This window comes from Alligator mississippiensis, chromosome 4, assembly GCF_030867095.1.
Source record: "Alligator mississippiensis isolate rAllMis1 chromosome 4, rAllMis1, whole genome shotgun sequence".
Taxonomy (NCBI): Eukaryota; Metazoa; Chordata; order Crocodylia; family Alligatoridae; genus Alligator; species Alligator mississippiensis.
In genome coordinates, this window is record NC_081827.1 from 177,034,473 (window position 1) to 177,058,746 (window position 24,274).

The 24,274-nt window shown below is 43.1% G+C and overlaps 1 protein-coding gene across 2 annotated transcripts in view; it reads right to left on the bottom strand.

Annotated features, from left to right (window-relative positions):
• The window catches only part of ACADL (acyl-CoA dehydrogenase long chain), a 30,739-nt gene extending 6,688 nt beyond the window's left edge, over positions 1-24,051 (bottom strand). Inside the window, exons 1-9 of one of the 2 annotated variants that reach the window (XM_014594228.3) lie at positions 23,943-24,051; positions 18,984-19,145; positions 17,408-17,545; positions 16,125-16,289; positions 13,863-13,929; positions 8,209-8,373; positions 7,779-7,880; positions 3,084-3,197; positions 655-782 (exon numbers count right to left, since the gene is read on the bottom strand). In XM_014594228.3, the coding sequence (XP_014449714.1) occupies positions 655-782; positions 3,084-3,197; positions 7,779-7,880; positions 8,209-8,373; positions 13,863-13,929; positions 16,125-16,289; positions 17,408-17,545; positions 18,984-19,145; positions 23,943-24,016 (1,115 nt within the window). In that variant the 5' untranslated portion in view covers positions 24,017-24,051. Of the gene's footprint in view, positions 1-654; positions 783-3,083; positions 3,198-7,778; positions 7,881-8,208; positions 8,374-13,862; positions 13,930-16,124; positions 16,290-17,407; positions 17,546-18,983; positions 19,146-23,105; positions 23,216-23,942 lie in introns of those variants that run through there. The other variant, XM_059727128.1, reaches the window with a different exon arrangement.
• Positions 24,052-24,274: the final 223 nt, after the last annotated feature.

Sequence of the window (24,274 nt, forward strand, 5' to 3'; positions counted from 1 at the left end):
GGGGGGGGGAAGGAAGAGAAGGGGGGAGAAAGATGCTCGTTTTTTTTTTTTCTTTTGGCCAGTGACAAATACAAGCATGAAAGAGAAAATACCTTGTGTCTCTTGTTATAGAAATATAGTTGTGGCCAACTATTTATTTCTGAAAACACACAGTTTTGAGAAAGTAGGCAAGTCTAACACCTATTTATAAGTAAGTGCTCATTAAGTAAGAAATATAAATGTTAATTCTTGTTATGTGAACTTCAAGTAAGGAAAACCTAGTACGACAAGCCAGTAGTTTTTAAACGTTTATAGCTGTAAAACTTTTTTGTAACATTCAGTAAAATTTTTCAGCAAAACTAAGTAAGTTGTTGTCGGGTCATTTTGCTTAGTGGACCCTTATCTTAAAAGCAAATATCCTGTAACTAATTTTGAAATGCTGCAATTAATAGATACCAAGGTTCAGCGTACATATCTAGGAGTTATACCCATTGCACCACTACAGAGTTTAATTAATGAATTCTGATGTTAGATGCCATCAATAATTTAAGACTGAATCACTGGAATGTTAGCTGTAGAGCTAAATACACAGTTGGGACAGTTAGATGTTCTAATGTTAGAGTTCAGAGGAGTCCACACCAGTAATATCCTTCCTTATTACTTTAACATGCATACCAATATTTTGCCATGGAAGCTGTGGAGGAGTCCAGACGTTTCTCTGCATGCAGCTGGAGACAGCTGTCCACAAATGACCGGCCCACGCAAATCTGCGTTTTCAGTTCAGCTAACTTGTGCTGTACAGCCTGGTTTTTGTTTGGGAACAGAAAGAGAAACAACACATTGAAAGAAGAGAAATGTTAAGAGACAAATATTTGCCAGTAAGGTCTCAGCAACTTGAGCTTTACGCAGCAGAAAGCAGTTTAATTTTCTTTTCTTTTGTTTTTAAACACAGCTGTGAGCTCACCAATCTAACAACAGAAGAGATGCAAATTATAAAACTCACCAAGTCACACATTTGAGTTTTGTTTTTTTATGTGAAAACTATGCATCAGCAGTTCAATATATAAATTCCTAGACAGTGTAACATACTGGTTCTGCACTGAATGTTTTGTCAACTGGGCTCCCTCTTGTGGCAAATTGTTTCTATGCTGATAGGCAGTAATTGTCTTAGTGTATTGGAAACACTCCATAAAGTTCCAGACATTTTCTAAAATGTCAGATTTCTTTAAAAGAAATATATTATCAAAATTCAGAAGACTTATAACTTTTTTTTTAATTAAAAAAAAGAAAAAAATTCAATCATAAAAAAGTGAAGCTTAAATAGGTACAAGTAGAAATAATTGCATACAACTGAACAAAGGAAAGTTTAGATGGGCTTTCAGGAAACTTCTCAATTACTGAGATCAGTTACAGTGGAATATGTTTCTAAATAAAAGTAGAGAAAGCCAACTGCCAGCATTATGTAAACCTAGACAAGGCAAGCAGTCAAACATATTGTAGTAATTTCTACTCTGGCAGGGGAATAAAAAAAAAATAAAAATCAGTTAACAAGGAAGAAGTCTTATCTCACATTTTTAAACTACCCTATAATTGGAGGTCCTACTTCCCTTGCCCAGTTTCTCTAATGACTGATCAATCAAGATTAACAAAGAAAGAGACTAAATTCCAAAAACTGTCCATGACTGACTAAATGATTTGGACAAAATGGCAGGCTACTTAGAAAGGAGAGAGCTTTGCTTTATACATATATCTTTGTAACCCATACTGCAAAAAACCCAGAAAACATTCTTGTAATGTAATGGTTTGATATTATATTGTATTTTATCAAGTTTATTGGAGATAGGCAGCCTGCTTTCAAGGCTGCTGTTTGTCAAAGTATGACACATGTCTGTATGAAATATTCTATTTTCAAAGAAGAAATTCAGCATTAAATTTGCAAACTGAAAATATTAAATCACACCTTGATTTTTATAATCACACACACAAACTAAACTGAACATACGAAAGTTTACACTATGTACAAAGATACTAATCGTTTTGCTTCTATGGGCCCGAATCTGCTTTTAAGTCAGTGAAAAACATGCCCCAATCTAATAAGAAAAGCATCAGGACTTAACTGGGATGCTTTTAGCTTTCGGTTTCTCTCTTGGCTACAAGAGAATAAACAAAAGTACTGCCTGCCCCAAAAACCTTAAGATTCATTCACATTCTGTGTACCAAATGCTGGAACTTGAATAATTTCCTCATAAAAATGTGTAACATTAATGCAGCTTTCAAGATGACTCCACATCCAGTCTTTTGTTTGTTTGGGTTGTTTTTTTTTACAAAGAAACTCTGAAGAAAACTCCTGTATTAAAAACAAAACAAACAAAGAAAATCCTAGGAACACTGTCTGGAAAAAAAAGTCAACATTTGCCTGGTAGGCTGTTTTAAAAAAAAATCTATTATGCAAAAACCTTTTTTTCAGGTTTATAACTAAGGGGCAGGGTCCTCAGCAGTCAAAATACACCATTAACTGCCATTAATGGAGGGGAGTTATGTGCGCAAAGGAAGAAATAACATTCTTCGGTGGAGTCATTTTAGGCACTGAGTTACCTAGTAGCTAAGAAATCTTGTTCGCAGCATCTATAAAATTTAATACAAGTAATTATTTGTCTAATGCTTCACGGACATTAAGAACAAAATCCCAGCAGGATTTCTAAGGAGTCTCATGTAGGCCCACTTTCATGGTATGCATAGATGGACCCCTGCACTAATGACAAGAGTTGATAAGTCACCATCTATGTCACTGCACCACAGTTAGGGCCAGAATGTAAACACTGTTCAGCATATATTAACAAAATATGGCAGTAATTATTATGTACTTCAAATAAAAAGACAGAAACATCAGTGATACCTTAAAAGCACTTAAATCATTTATAATGTAATATAATCAGGAGGGAAGACAGTTGTTTTGGTTACATCCTTAATTAAATATTATCATCTCTGAAAACAGTCCAATGACTTAACCTGCCCAGTATTTCTGGTGTGTAATTTTTTTTTTAATTTAGAAAAAGACACATATACACACACATTTCAATTTATGCATCTTGATTCAAGCTCACCTGTAAATGCGCAATTGTTTTCCCAAAAGCTTTTCTTTGCTTAACATAACTTCTTGTTTCTTCAAACATGAATTCACAGCTGGCGAGTGCTATGCCAGCAATTGCCAATCTTTCCTTTTGAGAGACAAATGACAGAAGATGCAAGAATTCTTATCATTCATAATTCATTTCAAATCTCTCTACATCAATGTAGACACACACACACTTGGGCAACAAAAGCTTAAATTTTGTCTGTTAGTGTTAATTCTGTTTCATTGCTTTATGATTTTAAGTAGATGCATCATTGAAAAAAGAAATCACTCTAATGGAAACAATTGTCTTGATTTGTGACATTTGGGATATACTTTTAAAAAACTCTTCGGTCACTTTCCAAGTTGCATCAGAAGAACTAAAAAAAACAACCCACATCTAAACAGGCATATATAATATTTATACTGATTTCAATCAAAACAGAATTTGTACTTAAATTCTGATTATTTGGTTTGAATCTTCAAATTAAAAATGTAATTTGAACAAATTTTAGAAGGCCGTTGTCTAAATATATTAAAAAGTCTGCAATTTTTTCTTCCATTTCCTAAGCTATGGAAAGACTGAAATCAAGATCCAAATTCACATAATTGCTTTTAGCATCACTGTAAGGTTGTTCATGACCATTTGAACTGATTTTTGAAAATGCTGAAGGACATGCCCTGAAGAATGAGATCCTGAATCAACTTTGCAAGTAGTAAAGTAGGTCAAATTTCTGACCCATAGTGTAAAATGAAGTAAAGAATCTCTGTTAAACAAGGAGGCCATTTATAACAAAACAGTTGTAGTTTAAATATCTAACAAAGCAGTGTTCTCCCAGTGTGCCATGAGACCTTTTCAAGGGTGCTGAGGCCCATGCTGGCACTGCTGTGGCTAGCTGAAACTGTCCCACACATCTGTTTCCAGGGGGAGCGTCAGGAGCCAGACTGGAAAGCAGCTGGGGCAGGAGCTTCTGACCCATCACTGTGGCCAGTTGGAGCCTCCAGATGGTCCCAATCCAGCTGAGGACCAGATGATTGTCAGCTGGTTCCAGGGACTGTACTGGGCTTTTCCCAGAACCAGCCAGTTGAAGCCCTGGTGCAGTCCTGGATCCAGGTAGCAATCAGCTGATCATGAGTTGGTGGGGGCCACACCAGGGTCTCTTAGAAATCCTGATGCAAGTTCTAACCCTGCCATAACTTCAATTTATGGCAAGATGGAAACCAGCCACAAGAATATTGTGTAACATTAACCTTTTCTTGTTTTTGTAGCATCATTAATTGCCTGCACATGTGCCTGGATTACTACTTAAAACATAATTAACAAACTAATAATTTCTTAAGGGTAATGTCCACACCTTTTTATCTGCAGTATACTATGAGAATATTGTTTCTATTCTTCCCAAGTATTCCAAAACTGTAGTAACTAATCACCCGTGTCCAAGTCTATTAACAAGCCAAGGCATTTTAGGTTTACTGGGGCAATTTTTGGGAATCCTGGTATAAATGGCTGCCTGTGAATGAGTACAGTTCCCAGCAATGGCCCACAAGGCCTCTTCCAGTGTATGTTCCTCTAAAACTTTTTTTAAATATATGAGGATGCTTTATTACACTCGCCCTATAAGCCTCATTACAAGAATGTACTTTCTAAAATTTTAATATTTTTCCTCTTGTAGAAAGCTTCAGTTGCATTTGGCATTAGCATTTAAGTACAAAAGGAAGTTAGATTTGCACAATGCAGTTTCAAGGGCAAAAGAATACACGTTATGGAGTAAATCTATAAAATGGGATGTACAAATCCTAAAATGGTACCACAGTTATTTGTAGTGCTCTTCTTTAATGTCTATTCTAAACTCATTTTCTTCATACCAGTGCCAGGGATTTGTGCTCAAGATCAGGTATGAAAACACAATATCCTTCCTATACCAGGATTATCCTTTCCTATACTTCTTATATAAAGTGAATAAAGTAATTTGAACAGTAATTAGTAGATTGCTAGCTATTTCACAGATGTTGCAAGAGACCAGAACTAGAAATTCTGTACTGCACATCAAAAGTAGCCTCAGCAGGATTTGTTTACAGATATTCAACCTCCTAACCTGACATGTTTTACCATAATCTGTAGATGGCAGATCCTATCATAAAATAGCAGCAGCAGGCTTTGTGCTCTTTCTGCAGACAGTGTGAGTTTGTTTCACTGTCATGAACCTACCTCTAAAGCAGGAATGATTTGGGGGGTTATAGCGTCTCCCAGAGAGACACCCATCTCAAGTTTGATGCAATTGACCTCATGCTTGATCTTGTTAAAAAAACTTGTTAATAATATGTATTCAGTTATGTTATTCTTATCATTCTATGGATTAGGTTGTATTATATTACATTACACTACATTATAGAGTGTGTGTGTGTGTGTGCGTGCGCGCGCAATATATATTTTTACTATTTGGGGTCATAGTTTAATCAAGTTACAGCCAGGCCTTTAAGTTAAGAGCCATTTCTGTGTCAAAGGAACAGAAGGAAGGAAAAACTAGTAAGGGATCACTGGCCCACCCAGTACTAGGGCAAGAACAATTGGTACTCCAAACACAGGCAGAAAGGATATTGTTGGGACAGGCACCCAAGGTACTGTGTGCCTCCATCGGGCAAAATCAGCCTCATAATAATGAAGATCTATCAGGGAAATGGGTAACTAGCGAAGGAAACTCCAGGAATCTTAAGATGGACAGGCTTTCTAGAGAATCCCAAGACTTTAAAAAAGTGAACAGGACTGGCTTGGAAGTATTTAGAAGCTTTTTGTGAATTACTGGTGGTCTTTCTACCATCCTAGGCTTCATGATGAGGCTACGTCCCCAGCAGTCAGGGGCTGCCAGGCTCAGTAGGAAAGCTCAAGTCTGGAAATTTTGGCAGGACTCTTGAACAGGGGTGGACAATTATTTGTGCTGCAGGGTCATATAAGGAGTTTTGGTGAGCTGTTGATGGCTGGAGGGGTAGGGAGAGGGGCAAGAAGATGCCGACTGATACCATCTGGTCCACCAGTCTCTGCCAGGAGCCTGAAGGAGGACTATGCCTAGTGCTCCTCCACTTTGCCATAGCCAGGGCCTGACTCAGCCACACAGTGCACAGGCTCCTCCACCCTCCCCCTGGCTTCCTGTTGATCAGGGGTGGGCTGATCCGGCCCACCAGGCCATTCTATCCGGCCCACAGAGCCCCTAAAAAATTAGTAAATGAATATTTATCCAGCCCTGGCTCCCTGTCAAAGCTGACAGAAGTCAGGGGCAGTAGGATTCAGAGGGAACCCTCAACAGGCTTGCAGGGTTGAGCAGCTCAGCCCTGCCCACCCTCAGCCAGTTCCCTGCTTTCCTGCCCCAGCTCTGCTCCAGCACCAGGGGGCTGTGGCTCCTGACTACCTCACCAGACTAGGAGCAATGTGTGTGTGTGTGTGTGTGTGTGTGTGTGTGTGCAGGCACAGCGGCAGAGTGTGTGTGAGTGCATGTATGCACGCGTGTGTGTTCATAGGGTAAGTCCCACATGCACACCCCACTATACACATGCACCCACACCTCCCCTCACACTGCCATAAACAAACCCCAGCCACCCTCCCCCCATACCCATGCACAGCCCACATATCCACCCACATGCTCCCTCACCCCACATACCCACACACCCACAGCCCCCCACAAACCTATACACTCTTGTATATTATGAGGGGTGTAAGACTTCATTTTAAGCTACTTTGTATACTACATAAACACATGTAAACCAGGACAAAAATATTTTTGAAATCAAATTAATGAATGTTGTAGACGTTCAATTTTTAGAATATAATTTGTTATGTTTTTAGTTCTGAAATGAAAAAAAAAACCCTTGCTGAAAGAAGTACTTCCAGGGACAAAGGGAGGAACTTCTGGTGGCAAAGGTCCGGGGGGGATGGCAGGGGAGTAGACCTCCGGTCACAAGATGGCAACCAGGGGGAGGAGCATCTGTCAAGGGATGAGGCACCTGTCAAGGGACAGAGCTAACCATGCGGCCCTCAACAGCTTGCCAAAACTCGGTAAGCGGCCCTCCACACAAAATAATTGTCCACCCCTGTTACTGATACTATGCAGTCCTGGCAATGCTGCCACTGGCATCCAGACCCATAAGGGACAGGGTGCAATGCAGCTTGTCAAGTAGCCATCCCTCCTGCCCAGTACAATGAGCCACTGCGCCATACCAGGAAAGTCGGGGGTGCCTGCCCTGGTTCGAGTCTCCCCTGTGGCCAGCACGGACTCACCTCCTAGTGGTGCCACGCTCATCACAGTGAGCAGAATGGCTACTTGGTGTGTTGCATTGTGTCCTGTCCCACACGGACCTAGCTGCTGGTGGCCGTGGTGTCAGGATTGCGCAGTACCAACAGGAAGCCGGGCAGGGATGGATTTGATGTGAGGGGAGAAGTGCAGAGGAGTCTGTGTGCTGTGTGGTCTGGCTCCAGCTGCAGCAGAGTGGAATGGAGCAGCCCTTCCTCAGGCTCTCAGTAGTGGCTGGCAGGCTGGATAGGATCAATTATTGGCAGTAGAGGTGAGGCTAGGAGGGGATAAGTTTTCCCAGGGAAAACCTTGGTCTGTTCCTTGGAACAAGCAGTGGGACAACGGGGAGAAACTTGGGGATCTGAGAGTACCCCTATGGACAGGTTTTTGACAATCTCTCTTACCTGAGGGAGCTCTGCCATCAGATAGTAGAAGCCCTTGTTCTCTTCTCCAAGCAAGGCACTAGCTGGCAAACGTACATCTTCAAAAAACAGTTCTGCCGTGTCCTAAAAAGGACATTAAATAAAACAGCTTCATAATCAGGTTCTCGCCTCCTCCTTGCATCTCCTCTTCCTCAAACTTACTTATTATTACCTAATTCTTATCTACTATAGCCAGATTAGTATTTACTTATATTCACTGGAAGTTGCTTTACTAAAGTACACCGTATAACCCCAGCAATGCAGTCTAATTGAGCATATCCTGTTGTCACAGTTAGAACTAGGAACTGAAGTATTAGTAGAGTTCAATTTGATCTATTTGAAAGTATCATGGGTAATCAGAGCTTTTAAACTGCCTCTAAGTCCATCACCTGATAAAGCTCACATAACACACCTGCGCTTTCAGGCCTATTTTTTCCAGCTTGCATCCTTTGATGAATCCTTTCATTCCATCTTCCACAAGAAAAAGGCTGATCCCATGAGCAGCAGAGCGGGCCTCACGGTTTGTAACTGCAACCACAATCACTAAATCACTCAACCAGCCATTAGTGATGAAAACCTGTAAGAAAACCAAGATGAAATAAAGTGGCCAGCTGGCAGGCAGGCAGTCATAAGAGAATATTATAAGCAGCAGCAGACCTGGCATACACACTTCTACAACTGAATGCCATTAAGAAGCAAGCTATAAGTGTCAAAACAGTCTTAAGACTGCAGAAACCAGAAAAATTAAGTATTTCAGAAGAGAATCTATAAAACAGAGTTGGCTTCAAATAGTACAACTTGGATCTGTCTGGAGTCCAAATAGCTCAAAAGTTAATGAATGCTTGGAACAGGGGTTTTCATGTAACTCATTTCATGCAGGGAACAAATTCAAGACTTGGTTTTAACTTATTATATATTCTGAACATATCTGAAGTTCAGAGGCATTCAGATGCAAGTCTTTAACTCAGATTATTCTCTACTACAAAGATTCCCTCTATGAACAAGATGTCACAACCAAATTAAGTAGTGCCCATGTCACAAACAAGTAAAACCATTCAAAACAGTTTTTTTCTGCACTAGTTAACAATAATGATAGTAACCGGTTTTTTTTGCTGCGCATGTCAAAAAGAGATTTATAACTGCGACACTAACTAAAAATGAAACTTAGCCTTCTGTGCTGTACATAAATCATTATAACTGGTCAGAGAAAACAGGGAGTAACCCTGTGAGATAACACCCTAGCGAAGACCGCTAGATAATTGGCGATTCTAATTAAATTTATGACGTGACAAAAAGCAATTGGCTATTACACAAATAAAACCCGTCTTCACTTCCGTGAAGAACGGGAGACCTCCGCGCACACACCTGAAAAACCTCTGAATGTATGCGTGAGAATAACTGACAAATTGATCGCTTGTCAGTCTCCCCCGTCTCGACCTTATCAGACGTAAATCAATGACCTGCCAGCCCGATTTTTTCTCCGTTTATCTGCCCGACCAAAGACTTTCATGCAGACCGACCTTCGAACCTTAAGCTGTAACTAACCAAGTATCTCTGACCTCCGCTATTCACCACCTTGACAGCGTGAGTAAATAATCTTGCTTTGCAACCGATAAGCGTCCGCCTAATTAATTCCACTCCAAGCGTCACAAGTACCCGCCTGACGGCCTTCTAAGGCCCTGGACCCTTATCTGCCTGGGTGGGAGTCAGGGAGAGCTGCTGGCCGGCTGCCCTGGGTCCCGACATGGCGTCACGAACAGGATCAAGGGGAAATGTGATGGAGTGGGAATTAATTAAGAACTGCCCCTGGTGTAGTGGGGGGCACCGTGTAGATAACGCGGATGAATTATGGGCTCACATCGCTTATCACCAAGCGAGCGGAGCGGAGACAGGGTGCGTCAGCGGCTACTTCTCGCTGAGAGGAGAGGAGGGAGTCGGAAAGGAGTGGGCAAGCTCCGAGTGGGACAAAGAAAAGATGATTAATGTAATGTCACTCCTACTGCGTGAAAATGCAAACTTAAAAACCCAGTTAGCTACAGTCAGCAAAGCTGCTGCAGAGATGGCAGCGTGCCAAAACCCTCTGTTGCCACCAGAAAATGGCACCGAGAAAAGTATGAGCTGCTCGGAGGACCTGAAGAAGAAGGGCGGAGCCACAGAAGAACAGGTGGGACTCTACCCAGCAAGTCCGCCCCCTGAGATGACGTTGCTCCCAACGGCCCCACCTCCGTACCACAGGGAGGGGGCAACGAGCGAGAATCCGATCCTCCCATCAGACACAGTAACAACTACAGCTGCCGCTCATCCTGTAACAATAACCAAGCAAATAACCAACCCAGAGGGTGCAACTACCACCACTACCCTTGACGTCATCGAAGCATGCATGGAGATTTATGGAGAAGAGGACACCATCACCCTTCGCCTTCTCCTCAACCTGCTCATTACTCAGCCAGCAGAAAATCTTTTAAGTCAACTTCCAGAACTGCAAGCCCTTATAGTCAACAACTGCAAACTCAGCCGTCACCCTAAGCTATCTTACTGCATATCCAGTCGAACATCAAAAGCCAAGACATTCCCAATTCAACTCACGAAAGGAATCAAGACTGCCATCCCAGAGGACGCCGGAGGAAAAAGTCATGTTTGGGTTCCTCCTAAACCACTTCACGCTTACCAAACAACGGCTGCACGTCCTAGAAGATGCGGGACAACGACAACTGGCACATATACTAGGCTACCAACTTCGACCGATCACGCCAACCGGTCCGGGCCCCGGAGGCACCCACGCCTAACAGCGCACTCTGGATAACACCGCAGCCTGCCCCAACAAGCAACTACTCGAAGGGGGCATCTATGAACTATTCCAACCACTACGACATTATGCTCGTAGATGTACAAAAGACAATTTTATTGTTTTTTAGTTTTCTTTGTTTGTTTGTCTGTTCGTTTGTTTTGTCCCCTTTCAGGCCCAGTGGTGACGAAGAGGCAATCTGCGACTGCCCGATCGCAAGAATCACCAAGCACCAACCTGCAGCACACCTGAGTCGACGACACAATGGCCACCTGCTCATATGTCGCAAGCAGGGTCGTCGCTGTATTCCTGCTGTTACCAACAGGTTCCTCGGCGAACAGAGCTAACTTCAAAACCTCCAACTCGGTCCTGAACCTTCTGTCATTTTAGGCCAAAAACATAACTAACGGCTCATTTTATGGTTTTTCTTTTTCTGTTAATGATCTTGTACATACTTGTTTTGTTTTGTTTTAAAACCTGTTCGAGACTTTACACAGTAAAGCCAAGTCATAATATTTTGAGTGAAAAGCTCTGAATTATTGAGAGAAAACAGCATTGGTAGTCTGAAGGTTTGGGGGATGTCGCAGAAAGGTTGGGTGTGGACAGAAGCATTGATTGAGGGAACGTGAGGAAAGAGATGAGGGAGATGATGATGGAAGGGGGCAAGTAGTCAAGGTTCTAAAGGAACCTATACATTCAAAGAAGAGGAAAAGGAACAATTTGGGAAGAGAGGTGACAGTAAAAAAAATTTTAAAAGGCCGCTAATGACGGTACAAAAAATTGGTGTTTTCAAAACTACGATTTAACTCAAGTATAATAAGCCACAATTTTAAAAACCCTCTGTATAGGGGGCATTAATCTAATACAGCACTCTCAATTACCTTAAAAAATCAAATTAGAGAAGATTACATAAAATCAAGAATAACAGTTTACTGCGTTTAAGTTAATTCAAGTGTTGGCGTCTTTGATTATCTTGTGTTTACCATTAATCATAACAGCCATTGTTATATTTGTGTGTTTTAGTTGTTGAATTTTACAATATCTCAAAATGAAGTTAACCACGCTTTTTGCTTTTATATATACCCACTTGCCAAACACTAACAATGATAAACAAAATGGTCTGTACGTAAACATGATATAACTTGCTGTGCCATGGGCAAGGGGGCATGTCACAACCAAATTAAGTAGTGCCCATGTCACAAACAAGTAAAACCATTCAAAACAGTTTTTTTCTGCACTAGGTTAACTAAGGGTTAACAATAATGATAGTAACCGTTTTTTTTTTTTTGCTGCGCATGTCAAAAAGAGATTTATAACTGCGACACTAACTAGAAATGAAACAGCCTTCTGTGCTGTACATAAAACATTATAACTGGTCAGAGAAAACATGGAGTAACCCTGTGAGATAACACCCTAGTGAAGACCGCTAGATAATTAGCGATTCTAATTAAATTTATGACGTGACAAAAAGCAATTGGCTATTACACAAATAAAACCTGTCTTCACTTCTGTGAAGAACGGGAGACCTCCGCACACACACCTGAAAAACCTCTGAACGTATGCGTGAGAATAACTGACAAATTGATCGCTTGCCAGTCTCCCCCGTCTCGACCTTATCAGACGTAAATCAATGACCTGCCAGCCCGATTTTTTCTCCGTTTATCTGCCCGAGCAAAGACTTTCATGCAGACCGACCTTCGAACCTTAAGCTGTAACTAACCAAGTATCTCTGACCTCTGCTATTCACCACCTTGACAGCATGAGTAAATAATCTTGCTTTGCAACCGATAAGCGTCCGCCTAATTAATTCCACTCCAAGTGTCACAAGTACCCGCCTGACGGCCTTCTAAGGCCCCAGACCCTTATCTGCCCGGGTGGGAGTCAGGGAGAGCTGCTGGCCGGCTGCCCTGGGTCCCGACACAAGAATATTAAAATATTATGCAAAATCACCTCTTCCAAAAGAGAAGTTGGCGAGGCATAAAATGGAAAAAAGTGGGGATGTTCCCCACTTTTACAACAGTTAATTCTCCATAATACTTGGTCTGTCTGTATTTAAAACTGCACATGCACGTAAGAGAGTGGTGGGAAACTTACAGTTGCTTTCTCTGTGCTACATGTTCCAAGTCAGAGCTCTGATCCCACATGATAGATAAAAATAGATGAAAAGAGAACAGAATAAAGAGTAAGAATCCTACCCAGGCCAATTTTAAAACAAAAATTGCTTTGCCTTATCTAGAGTCAGGTATGCAGCATAACAGGCATCTGTCTAAATATCAGGTTAATCTACATATGATTATGTTTTTATTACATGACTGTGGCACTGCCCAAAGGCCTCCATCAGAATCAAGGCCTCACTTTACTAAGCTCTGAAAACACAATTAGATTTAGCCATAAATATGGCTAAAAAGTTAAGTAGCATAGATATCACAACAGGAAGAATATTCCAAATAAAACCAAGCAAAAATACTACTACTATGACTGTGCTTTCATCTTGTTCACTTTACCAACCAAAGGTACAAAGAGTTATCACCAACTTTTTACTGACTGGGAAACACAGGCCTAGAATAGTAGCATAATCTGTCCAAAATCAAAAAGTTAGTGGAGGAGACAGGAACAAAATTCGAGTTTCCTGATCTTTTAAGGATGAAACTATGCTTCATACCTGTGTAAAGAAACAAAATTTTCCTAAATAGCTGTCAAATGTTCTACAAGAAGTTTCACAGGGTCCCCCAAGTAATATTATTTCAGGGGCTTGGTGAGCAAAAGAAATGGGTTCATACTGCCAGCCTTATGATTGTTTTGACAACTTACTGGTAGCATTTGATAAGCCATTTACTTCATACCTGGAACAGTAAACCCAATGGAAAAAGCCTCCATATTTATGTTGAAGCATCAAGAGGTTTTTGTTTCCCTCAAGCTACAAGGAATTTCATAGTATGGAGGACACTGCTACCAACTTCATGGAACTGAAGGAACAGTTTGAGCTTTAGCGATAGCATGCAAACTAATTACACCAATGCAAGAAAGGAGCCAAATCTTTAAATACACGCCACTTTTTTTGTTCACCAATGAAAACTCCTCTCTTTAGAGCTTGCTCAGATGATTAAGCAGCATAATGGGAACAAAAATCTTCTTTACAATGTAACTGACTGAAAATAAAAAACAAAGGGATGAGAATACTTACAACTGGGTACCAACAGTGCAACTGCACCAAATCCCTCACTGACTCAAACTTAATTTCCTAGCTCCTTGACCTGCATTGACCAACGCCATTCACATACCTTACTTCCATTGAGAATCCAGTCACTTCCATCCTTTTTTGCATATGTCCGTACACCCTGCAAGTCACTATAATTGATTTTAAAAAAAGCAAGTCACGTATCAAAACAATCCAGCAGTCACATTAGTAACTTTAAAGAAAAAAAATAGTATAAAACACGGCATGAAATCTAAAATGCTTTGCACAACTAATCAACCATCTTGCACAATAATAGGCAAAAAGAAAAAGTAAAATGCTGGAATGTATTAAAATGTCCTAGAGGATAAATACAGGAACTAAGAGCATGTTAAGTGAATCTGTGCATCTTTACCACAGCACATGATCCCACTTTATTTTAAACACACCTGCTTACTGCAAGGGGAGCAAAACATGCAGAAACAACACATACTGGGCCAATGCTAGCTTATGTAGACATACCCCAAAAACATCATCTCTCAGGACTACACACTCCACACTAATGCTGCTCTACCCAGGCAGTTCTCCTGTAGAAGCATTTACTATTTGCAGGACCAATGAGAGCTCTGTAATGAAGGCAGAACTCCCCACCATGCTACCTCCACTCTGCTTCCTGAACTGAAGCACGGGACCCTGGTTCAGCAATCTCAGTATTGTTTGCACTTAAGTGATGGAAAAGGGATAACTTCTCTCTCTAAAGATTAATGGGAGGAGAAACAAGAAGTGTTAAAAGATTCAGAAATAAACCTATTATGAAAAAGTCAAGCCTCTTCTATCCAGGCATGTTATTTCTCTCCTGATTACTAGAGGTGCACCAATAACGGTTTTCTTGGCCAATACTGACAGCCAATGATTAACCAGCCATATTGGCCGATACCAATCTGATAGCCAATTTACAGGAATGCAGCCAGGTAGCTTGTAGAGCAGCATCCTGCCAGTAAGTCTGTGGTGAAGAGCAGATAGAAGCCCCCATGGTGAGGAAGGGAGGGGGGCAGGGGCTGCTTAGCCAGGGCAGTGAATGCTATCCCGGGGCTGGGAATGGAACAGGGCTGCAGGTGGCTCATCCAAGAGGCAGGGGGGAGGGTGCAAAGCGGGGGTGGCTCCCCACCACTGCACACACCCCTGGGGGAGGCATGGAGGGCCTGTGTCCCCCCTGGTTTTGTGAACTGGGCGAGGGCAAGCTGCCTGCTGTGGGCTCAGGGCCAGGGGCTTTGCCAGCCTTTTCCCAGTGGCAGGGCTGGGGTGGGCAATGGCAGTGCTGGGAGGGGTGGCCTACGGGGAATTTTGGGGTGGCTATAGCCCCTCAATGACCCCCCTAGCATTGCCCCTGCGTGGGGTAGGGCTCCCAAGAGAAAAGTAGCAGAGTGGAGTGCCCCCAGCAGGGATGACGCTGGGGGAAACTTGGTGGGGCTAGTCACCCCAAAATTCCCCATAACCCCCCCCAACATAGCCAGTCCTTCCAGCGCCACCACCACTGATTGCCCCAAGCAGCTGAGCCTGCCCTGCCCTGCGTACAGCCCCAGCCCAGCCTTTCACCAGGAAAAGGCTGGCACAGCTCCTAGCCCTGAGCCCGCAGCAGGCAGCCTGCCCTCACCCCACGTGCAAATCCAGAGGGGCACATGCCTCCCCTGGGACTGCATGCAGCAGCAGGGAGCTGCTCCCCCCCTACCCCCCATCTCCATCCCCTCCCCATGCTCCCTGGACGAGCTGCCCATGGCTCTGTCCCTCTCCCAGCCCTGGGGCTGCATTCACCACCTGCCCCTGCCCCACTCCCTCCCTTAATGTGGGGACCTCGATCTACCCTTCCCATGTCCCTTCCTTCCCACCCCCCACACAGACTTACTGGCTGGACAGTGCTCTCCAAGCTGCTGGGCAGCATTTCTGGGTACATGCATGCAGCACTTATTAGTGACACTATTGGCTACACCAGTCGAAAAAAGCCAACGGCCAATAATTTTAATTTTCCTTTTATTGCTGCCAATCAAATATGCAACCGATATATCGGTGCACCTCTACTAATTACATTTTACATATTTTAAATCGTCTGTTCACAGACATATTAGCAACTATAAGTGTATAATCTAAAGCTAATACAAAGGCAGAGGACAAGGTGATGTGTTCAGAACAAGCATCCTGATCTGACAAAGCTGTAAAACAGCTTGAAGGTTATTACTGTAGTCCTACCTATTTCGGGGTATTGTCCAATCAGTTAAATAACCATACAATCAAAAAACTCAGAAATACTTACATAATTAAATTAGGTACACAGTATGATCATAAGGACAATTTGTCTTCATTTTTGCCTTACCTGCCAGCCCCAGGTTCTGTCATGGCTATAGCACTAATGCATTTGCCTGCAGTCATTTCAGGGATAAACCGCTTAATCTGTTCTTCGGAACCATAGTTTGCGATATAGGGCATGGCTATGTCAGAATGAAGGCCGAATCCTGGGCCTGTACAATTAACGTACATCCTGGGAAAGAACATTTGGAATTTAAATAAACTCTTTGCAGTGACCTAGATGCTGAAATTTTATATTACTGAAACACAGAGCCATCATTGGGAAGGGGTGGGGGGAAGACAAGGAAAGCATCAGAACAATACAATTTTAACTTCAGAAAGTACTTCTGCTGCCAAAACATTGTATCACTTAGCAGATGAAAGCATTTTTCCTATACAAAAAGTCCTAAAAATAGCATACAATGATGTTTTTTATTTAAGCAATTACTTGAAATCAGGGTGAATAAAAATCAACAATTTTTTAAAATTAAAAAAAAAATCAGATTTTAATTTAAATCAGCTTTTTTTGTTAAAATGCTTTAAAAAATTAAACCTATATATAGTTTTAATTTAAGATATGTTAAAGCTCAAGGATGAAATGGAATAGGGATTATAACTTCTACTATTTGAGATAATATATTCATGTAACCTTTTTAAAGAAGTTTTATAAATGGGTCACAACAGGCCATGGACTATATTAGGGGCCCAATTGTATTGGGTCCCAGAGGCTCCTCTATAGATTAGTAAAGATTAAAGAAAAGCGCTGTTCCCAATGGGACTCAGTGCTCAGTCTAGAAGATCCCATCAAGCATCTCTGTGATGCTTAGTTTCAGTTCTCAAACTATGGATTTGTGTTTCCAGAAATAACATCCTTGTTAACAACAGTATATGGATATGACAGAGAGCAGACCTGATTACCTACCCATCAGCCCTCTTGTCTCTCTACAAGTTTGTGTCCAGAGTCAAGCCCTTACCTCTCGCTAAAAATGCAAAGGTTTAAAAAAGTTAAATGACTAGAGGACATCAAACAACAAGAATGAACTTTTTGTATAAAACAGTGATTAAATTGAGGCACCCTGACCCATGATTTAAATCCTGATTTAAATTAATTTGATTTAAAAACACATCTACCCTGCTTGAAATATTTAAACTAGGAAGTATTTACTTATGTCTAACGCATTCCCTTCTAACAGAGGAAACTATTATCACCTTGGGGACATACTTTCTACAACAGGACTAAAAGAACCATATGAAAAAATAAAATCTCTAGATATTATCACCAAGTTTCCTGTTAAAGTGCCTCATACTTACTGCTCTTCCCAGACCACAGCTGAAGATAGTATGTCGCCTCCAAGGCCACCATGTTTTTCCGATATACTGATACCCAACAGTCCCTGTTTTCCAGCTTTTTCCCAGACCTCTCTGCTCACCTGTCCAGCTTTCTCCCATCTGAAATGATATAGCATTGGAACAAATCAGTAGAATTCCCCTCATACCATTTGAGATTTGGCAAAACCGCTGTGTCCTCCCCTTAATATCTGCACACAGGTTGGTTTCACTGCTTAAGGACAAGACTTTCAGTTTCATAAACCAACCTCAAGTGTGTAAACAAGGACATGTTTTCCCATCTGTGTTAAACAAGTACATGTTTTTCTATCTGTGTTATACTTCCTATTCTTTCTTTGCACTGAGATAGGAGTGCACAGTGTACTAACATGGCCTCAAGGTACAACCAGCTCTCTTGGGCTCATATGTTCTACAATTAACTGGCTCTCTGCAATTAATTTAGACCAGCTACATGTGCAAAGTAGCTATCATGGCATTAAAAAGTTCACCCAGCTATAAAGTGGAACAAGATGTGCAACAACTTTACAGCTGGTTTCTATCCAGCTTTAATTTGCATGTGTAGCTGACAGGGATCCCAGCCACAGGAATGCACCATGTGCAGCTGGAGCTGGGATTCCCACAGCTGAGATGACTTTCAGCCCCTGTAGCTATGGGGCATTGCTGGGGTCAAGAGTCCCACAGCTGCGGGACTCTCCATCCTGTCAGCCATGGGGTACTGCCATGGCTGCAAATCCAGTCAGCTACAGGACTCACAAATGCAGGAGCTTGCTATTTGCAGGTGCAAGGGGAGCTGTGGAAGATGATCTCTGGCTTCCCCTGTACCAGCAATAAGGCTTGATAAGATCTGAAGCTGGATCACATCTCAGATCTGTCCTCCTGTCATGCACATGTTGCATGGGATAGAATTAGACAAGCTTTCAGGTGTAAAACATTCTTCATCAGGTTTTGAACTCATCACTTCCATTGTCTAATTTAAATTCCCTTCCACCTTCACATTCTCAACCTGTTTGCAAGCAGTTAATGGAGAAGGCAACTGCTCCCTAACTGGCATATCACCTGTACTTTTAGACCCTTAGTTCTTTGGGCAGAGACCAACTTCTTGTTCTGGGGGCATAAACGACTTACAGGGTGGTTTCCTGACTCATGACTGTAGGTCCTGTATGCTATTATTATTACTCAAGTACCTTTGCTAAGACTGTCAGCTAATTAAAACTTCTCATCTGTTATCTCTGAAGGCAAGTTCTCAGAGCCTGTATTAACACAAATCAATCAGAACATTTCCACCATCTCTGTATGGGATGAATTTGTTCTTATCTACCTGGCGTTCTTTCATGACCAATACAGAGAGAAAATTTTTTTTTTTCTTTAAATGTATTTTATGGCACATGACAAAGAGGTTCCTTTTTTTTCACAAGTCAAAAAGAATGCTTAGAAACAAATGTAGCAAATTACTAGTTATATACAGAACATCATTACCAAAGAATTCTAAGAAACAACCTTGAATTAACTGGCAACACAAAATATTTAATCAATTTCTTACTCTGCATGATTAGGAGCCACTTCTTCCCTGAAAAATTTCCTCACGCTTTCCCTGAAGATATCATGATCTGAAGTGAAGATCCTCCGAGTTCCTATATCCATTAAACTTTTGGCAGAAAATGTTTCTGGACGTTGCACATCACGATTTTCAGTCTGTAGGTGCCTAAAAGTTACAGTCAGAGAAGCAGTAAGGAAACCTGTATATGCTTTTACAAAGGGGAAAAAAAACCGCTTATCCTAGTCAAGCCTGGGCAGCACTGACCTTTCACCACTGAAATGTCAATTTAGATTACACAACATAGTCAGGGGTTTACCAAACTTGAGGAGGCAGCTGGGCGATTTTGCGGGCATATCCCCAAGCCAGCCACCATTTTCATGGGCTGAGCATGGCAGGGCCCCTCCACACCTCTGATTGGCCAAGGGGTCCCAGCAGTCCTGCCCTTCTCCAGAGATTGCCAGATGGCCTGAAACCACAGCTTAATTGCTTAACAGTGTTTCCCTTAATTGCTTTTGTAGGTTTAATCAAGGGATTATGCCCGTGGAAGCCATTAATTGATGCATTATTAAGCAATCTAAGCGTTTAATTAAACTTTAAACTGAAGTATCTTATTAAATTAAAGCTACACACAAAATGAATTGCAACTCATACCAACTACATACATTTTAAAGGACACTGTAAAAAAGGTTACTGAATGCTGACCTTGAGACAAACCATTCATGCTAGCTATTAAATGCTGCATCCAGCAGCTGTTGCAAGAGACATTCTTTGTCTCTGTGAACACTTGTCTGTACACTGAGATGGCACCGAGTTAGTTGGAATGGTGAGGCAGCGTTTTGCCAGGGCACAGAAATATGGAAACCAGGCACAGACAGTCTCAAAACAGTCTCAAAACAGGTACCCAGCACTCTTTGACAAAGTTCACATAAGCAGCACATTCATTGTCATGCTCTTTTTGCCATCCAGAGATTGATTTCAGTAGCTGAGGGTCACAACTCAGAACAGGCACCTGTTTGGGGTCCAAAATGCAAACAGCACTAAGGAAGGTGGCAGCTGTCTGTCTGAACTGCGGTGGCAGTGATGGGTCATACCTGTAGTACTGGTTTGGCTTCACAGCTATTGCCTGGAACAGGTCCTGTCCCTGGTGGTTTTCACAAGGACAGCTTGACAGTTCTTGCGATGCCATGTCTTCAACTCAATTTATCAAATCCAGCAACTTGCATGGTGGATCACAGGCTGCCAGCCTTCAAACCATATTAGAAGCTCCATGAACCGGGTGGCATTTTCAGCCACAAACATCACTTGATCTTGAATGTTGCAAGATCACCTTAGGAGATCATGAAGCTCAACCATGCATTGTGTGCTGGGTGTGATTTCCAGCTCCTTGCTCAAAAGCTGTTGGCAGTACTGCATATGCTTGGTGTGGTAATGGACCACGCTGAACCACAATTTCCACCTTGTGAGCACAGACTTTGGTGACAGTGGCACAGCACAATGGTATGAGAATCCTCACTTTGACGAGCAACAGACACCCTATATTGGACCTTATAGCCTGGACAGTGCTTGAAGGCTTTCTTGAAAGAGGACACTAGGTTTTTCACATCGTGGAATTGTGTGTGCCAGATGTCACTTACTAAAGGCAGAATGTGTGCATTGCAGGTGACATGACCTGCATTGGGCAGCATTCCTTAGAGCACATTGGAGAAAGCCTTGCACACACATACATTGCACTGTCAGACAGGAATGCTGAGATATTGTTAAATTCTAAGTCATAGCTGACAATTACCTTCGTTACGGCTTGAGACACGACAGAAAAATTGACAGATGCAAGATGGACTGGATCTCTTTGAAACACAGGCAGGTCCCAGTCTGTTCACCTCCCTAGTACATATAAAATGTGCAGCATGTAGCTATCTTGAGCATCAGTGGCTTCATTGGCCACAATGAAGAAGGATTCATACTCTGCCATAAGCCCTTTGTGGACTGTACATGCAAAGCACATACTGCAAAAAGACAGTCTTGGTGAAGCTTGTTGGCACACAAAAAATGCCAACATTTGGTACCTTTTGGTTCACCTTAATTTTGGGTGAGCAAGTTTCTCCAGTGGGATGTTCACTGCAGTGAAAACCTTTATGAGAGAAAATGTCACTTCATGCCTTGCCAAACTGCTTTTTGTCGTCCTTTTAAAGAGCAAGGACAGAGCAAGAAACAAGCGACTGTGACCTTCAGCCTCTGTAACAGCCTTTCCCTTCACATGCACGTCAACTCTAAGTGTCAATCTATACTGGTTTTCCTCGACACATCCAGTCACATTGCAGGCAGTACAGAACAGTCTGCCTCCATCTGAGTGCAAGGTTCCTGCAGGATACTGACTTACACAGTTCAGTGCTGAAATGTATTTGGCTATCTTGGAGGATTTCTTCTCAGTGGTCATGCTGAAGAATCCTTCTCAAGCTACACCGTGCCTTACCAGCGTACCTGTCGCCCCTTTAGAAAGCTGGTGCCAAAACCCTCACACTTCTCTGACTGGTCCCAGACTGGCTCCTGAACTGAGCCTAGGTCACAGGCTCAGCCTCTGACCTACTCCCTGTTCTCCTCCCTCGCCCTCCCCCCAAATCTCCCACCCCCATGCTTTATGACTGCAGGGCTTCCTGCCCTTTTCTCTGCTCACAGCTTAGGTATTTTTGGCGGGGGGGGGGCTGCAATGAAGCCCACCAAAATCACAGAGCCTGCCATTCTTTGTGGAGCCCACCTGATTTCATGTTTTATGCAAAAAAGGCACAGTCACAAATTTGGTAGGTCCCTAATCACAGTCCATACTGGACAACTGCCCACATTACAAAACTACTGAAGCACTCGACATGATTGTCAATCAGGAGCAAACTATGATAGATATAGTAAAGGCTCTTTCTGGTCAGCTCTGCCACGCATTTGTCTAAGGTGCATTGGAATGTTTGCAAAAAGCCTGCCAAAAAGTACACTAGCACAAGCTCATGGTTAAACATCGCAAGTCCTTCACGTTCAGAACAAGAGCATTTCTGCACTTCAAACTTACCCCATCAGGTAAGGGTGAACTCAGACATGCCATATCTCCCCATTTAGGCTACTTCCTGATCCAGAAGCAGTATAGCCCCATATGCACAGCACTGCAGGCATGAAATACAGTGGGGACACAGCTACACTGCTTTTGGTATGTGTTTAAAGATGCCACTACATAACACAAGAAATGTGTGGTATAGGCAACCCCCCAAAATCAATACCATCACAATTATAAGGTAATGTTTATTAAGCCATTAAACAAACTGTGTTGCTTCTCTTCCTCCCACTACAGTCTCTGTGAAACCCATTAGACACCAGTGCAACAAAACAAAAATATTTCAATCCCATCATACAAGTGCTGTGAATAAAAACAATAAGAGTCAGAGATTTATGCCAAACACAGAATCCTAACTTCATTCAGTTCCTAGCGATGCTTTCGTTCATACATTTATGCACAATGGTCTTGTTTCACAACAAAGATTCATTCTCAGAGGGTTGAAACTTTGTATTTTAAGAGGGGGGTTTGCATGTCATAATTCTGCAGAAACTGTATAAATAATGATAAAAATACGCAATTGTCAATATAAGCTTTCTGATCCTTCTTTAACCTGTTTTGCTCTTCTCAGGTTCAATCTGTCAAATATTTATTGCCACACATGCACTTTAGACTGTGCAAAATGCTACTAGAACCAAATCAGGCAGCCAAATGAGGCAGCATGCAGTTTCTAACGTAGCATTTAATGGTGTGTACAGGCTTGGGTCCTTATTGGCTAAAACGAAAACTGCAGTAATTCTTCTGGTCATTGGTACAAGTGTTTGAAAACCAGGAATTAATATGCACATTATTGTAGCCAGCTTTGTATACATCATTCTTGCCATCTATTTAGCCTATATTTTCTAGTTTCCCCCCGACAAACAAAGTATTTGGACCTCCACCTACATACCCAGCGCCCAGCCAAAAATCCCTCGGCCACTAAAGGACTTAGTTTTCAAAACTAACTATCTAACATAATATTTAGTATTAGGGTGTGAGAGCCTATCAGTCTGGGGTTTCAGATACTCCCCAAATCCAGGCAGGTGTCCTACATGCAGGTCTGGAGCTGGCCTTGGGATTCAGACACCCAGTCTTGCTTGATCTCAGCCAAAAGGTGGAAAAGCGATCTTCTGTTTCCGTCTATCATCCTAAATGACACGACTGGATCAAGGAATGGGAACCACAGGAAGTCGCAAACAAGTTCCCTGTAACCAACCCCACTCATCAACCTGCTGGCTTTGAACAATCACGGCAAGAGTGGTCCTTGCTAAACAGGTTGTGGGCAGGCCAAGGCACTGGGGCCTCAGCGCTAACCCGCTGCACGCTTGTGGAGAGATACAAGCAAGGCCCCACAACAAGGAGGAGTGTCTACTCCACAAACTAAGCAGTGGATTCATAACTTTGCACTTGCCTAGCAAGGCTATTGCTTCGCTTCCTGGACTTGCAGTCATTAAATAATAATAATGACACAACTGTAAAACACAAGGAAGCAGAGGCAGATTCCAACAACTGCTGCCCTCCATGTGAAAAACACCCCCAGCCAGGCTGGGAACATCTGGCTGCGGTCACCCGGGAGACAGAGCTGGAGGCAGGTGCGAGGGAGCCCCTGTTTTCCCCACTCAAGAACCGGTGCCTTGTGGTGGGTCAGGCCGCGGGCCCTCCTCGCCCAGCAGCCTGGGCCACGCAGGGGCCGCGCGGGAGTGACAGGGCGAGCCGGGACCACGGCTTCCCCCCCCGCCCCACTACCGCAGGCCCGGGAGGCGGCGTCATCCTGCGGGCAGCCCTGCGGCTCTGCCCGGGGCCCGGCCCGAGGACAGGAGCGGGCCTAGTGGCACTACCGGCTGCCGCTCCCTGCCCAGCCCGGGGCTCGCTCTCCCGCCCGCCCTCACCTGGCCGGGGCGCGAGGCGCGCGTGGGGGCAGCGGCCCCAGGGCTTTGCCCAGCCGGAACAACCGCGCAGCCATCCCGCCGCCGTCTGCGCCCTCCCGGGGAGGGGGGCGGGCCGGGCCGGGCCGGGCCAGGCCGGGCCAAGCCGGGCAGGGTGGGGCCCACGCAGGGGGGAGGAGCCAGGAGCGCACCTACACACACACACACACACACACACACACACACACACAGACCCAGTGTGACACCCCCCCAACGCGCACACGCACACACACACACACACACAGACCCAGTGTGACACCCCCCCAACGCGCACACGCACACACACACACAGACCC